Source organism: Hylaeus volcanicus, chromosome 2, assembly GCF_026283585.1.
Source record: "Hylaeus volcanicus isolate JK05 chromosome 2, UHH_iyHylVolc1.0_haploid, whole genome shotgun sequence".
NCBI classification, from domain to species: Eukaryota; Metazoa; Arthropoda; class Insecta; order Hymenoptera; family Colletidae; genus Hylaeus; species Hylaeus volcanicus.
In genome coordinates this window covers 30735682-30737734 of record NC_071977.1, presented here as the reverse complement: position 1 = coordinate 30737734, position 2053 = coordinate 30735682, and the positions used below count along the sequence as shown (strand labels likewise).

The following is a 2053-nucleotide window of genomic DNA, read 5'->3' as shown; positions in this document are numbered from 1 at the left end:
ACTAGGCTCAGATATAGAAAGCTAGATGGCACTGAGCTCAGCTACAGGGGGGCTAGAGGGTACTAAGCTCAGCTAGGAAAGGCTAGAGGGTTCTAGGCTCAGATATAGAAAGCTAGAGGGCACTGAGCTCAGCTACAGTGGAGCTAGAGGGTACTAAGCTCAGCTAGGGGCGGGCTAGAGACTCCTGGGGTGAAATGCTGGAGGTCTAGAGACTCCCGGGCTCAAATACAGAAGGCTAAAGGATACCGAGGTCAGCTGCGGGGGTTCGTAGCTTGGTATATGGAAATACCAAACACCCTTCCACCTCGATATCTCGCCAATTCTCCCCGAAAATTCTCCCCTGCGTCCCAACTTGTAAAAATTGTAATTCCCGCGTCGACGACACTCCCTTCCGCACGCGCGACGTTTCATCGATCGCGCCGCCAGGTGGTACGACGGTCCGTCGTCGCGACCCGGCCAGGTGATACGGAGATCACCGAAAGCGCGTTCCCTTTCGTCGTACGTCCGCGAAACGTTCGTCTATAAATAAATAGTATGTCCGGACCGTCACGTCCCGCGGCCAGAGGGCACGTAAGAGTCGCCTAGAAGCCGCTGCAGCGGGCTGCACCCGCGGAGAAACCGACTCTCTTTCTCCCTCCCGTCCGTTCTCTCTCCCCCTTTCCATTTCACCGGAGGTCGCGGCGACCTCGGCGACGAGTAACGCGACGTGCGTCGACGTGTCGTTCCCGCGTTGAAAAATCGACCAAGTAATACGCGCGAGAGGAACGCGCGACGACACTGGAGGAGGAAAGGGCGCAGAGGCTGGTGACTAGCCGCCGTCAGGTAGGAGACTGGAGGTGGAGTGGAATCTAGAGGGGGGTGGGGATGGAGCCGGAGCAACGAGGACGCGCCTCGCGAGCCTCGTCGACGTCGAGCCTCGGACGCGAGGTACGCTGCGGCTGTCAGTACTACCAGAGCGACTCGCTTCTGCCGGAACGACGCGCTCTCGTCGGTAGACCGCCGTCCAGGACGATGCAGCAGCCACCTGCGGTCCGCTGCAGGTCAGTAACGCTACCACGAACAGTCCGCCTCGACCCCCGATATCGAAGTCGTTTCCTCGAGTCGATAACGCGCCGTGTATTCTCTACGCGACGCGAACGCTTTCGGTGGTCCAGTGTCGCGCAGCTGTTTCCAAAAGTTATCCAATCTCGCGACAGGCATCCGTCGACGCGAGCGGTATAGGTTACGTGTCTCGAGCACGCTCTCGAATCGCCGCAGCTATTTAAGGTTCGCCCGGACTGGCTATAGATAGAATCCTCGATCAGCTCGGTTCCGCGTCCAGAGACGTGCCGTGTACGCGCGTCTCGTTGCGGTCGCGCGTACTCGCCGGTAGTCGGGGAGAATGCATCCGACGGTTCGGTTCGAATGATTGCGGCAACGCTATACGCGGATATGCACGCGAGAACGCCGTCGGCTTCCGATTGGTGACGCGCGGAGCGCCAATCGGGCGCCGAGCGGCTTCCGGACGGCTGCGGCGTTGGTCGGAATCGTTCGAAACCGAGCGTCCACGACCCCCTTCGGTGGCATTCTTCTCAGCTTGGTGCCGGTATTAATACCGTTTAGGCTTGACCTGGTTTCGTTCCACGCTGCGTGGATGTTCGGTCGGGTTCGAGTTGCTTCGGGGTTTGGGACGCGACGATTATCAACGTAAGGGAAGGAACAACCGTAAATGGTTACGCTTTTGGGGTTAGAAGATGATTACACGATTGGAACGTGATTGCGCGGACTACAGGCTTCGTGGACGTTTCTCGTTCGAGGAAGACTGCGTTGTTTAACTGTTTATAGGTCACTGGTACTCATTGTTACCCCTAAGGAAGGGGAATTTTATATTTTCAAGTTTCCATGCTCACACTTATTTTTTCTCAAGAAATTCTCAAAATTCTCATTCACAGTCTAAATCAACCCCTAACAGGCCCGCCGACCCCTCTGAAATTCAACAAATTTCAAAAATTCATAAAATTTCAAACATTCATAAAATTTCAAACATTCACAAAATTTCAAAAATTCTCCAAAT

The 2053-nt window shown here is 55.4% G+C and overlaps 1 protein-coding gene across 3 annotated transcripts in view; it reads left to right on the top strand.

Moving 5' to 3' along the window:
- Nucleotides 1–68: 68 nt before the first annotated feature.
- The window catches only part of LOC128872583 (uncharacterized), a 14354-nt gene continuing 12369 nt past the window's right edge, over nucleotides 69–2053 (top strand). The window contains exon 1 of one of the 3 annotated variants that reach the window (XM_054115433.1): nucleotides 69–1040. In XM_054115433.1, the coding sequence (XP_053971408.1) occupies nucleotides 865–1040 (176 nt within the window). In that variant the 5' untranslated portion in view covers nucleotides 69–864. Of the gene's footprint in view, nucleotides 1041–1618; nucleotides 1687–2053 lie in introns of those variants that run through there. The other 2 variants (XM_054115434.1, XM_054115435.1) reach the window with 2 other exon arrangements.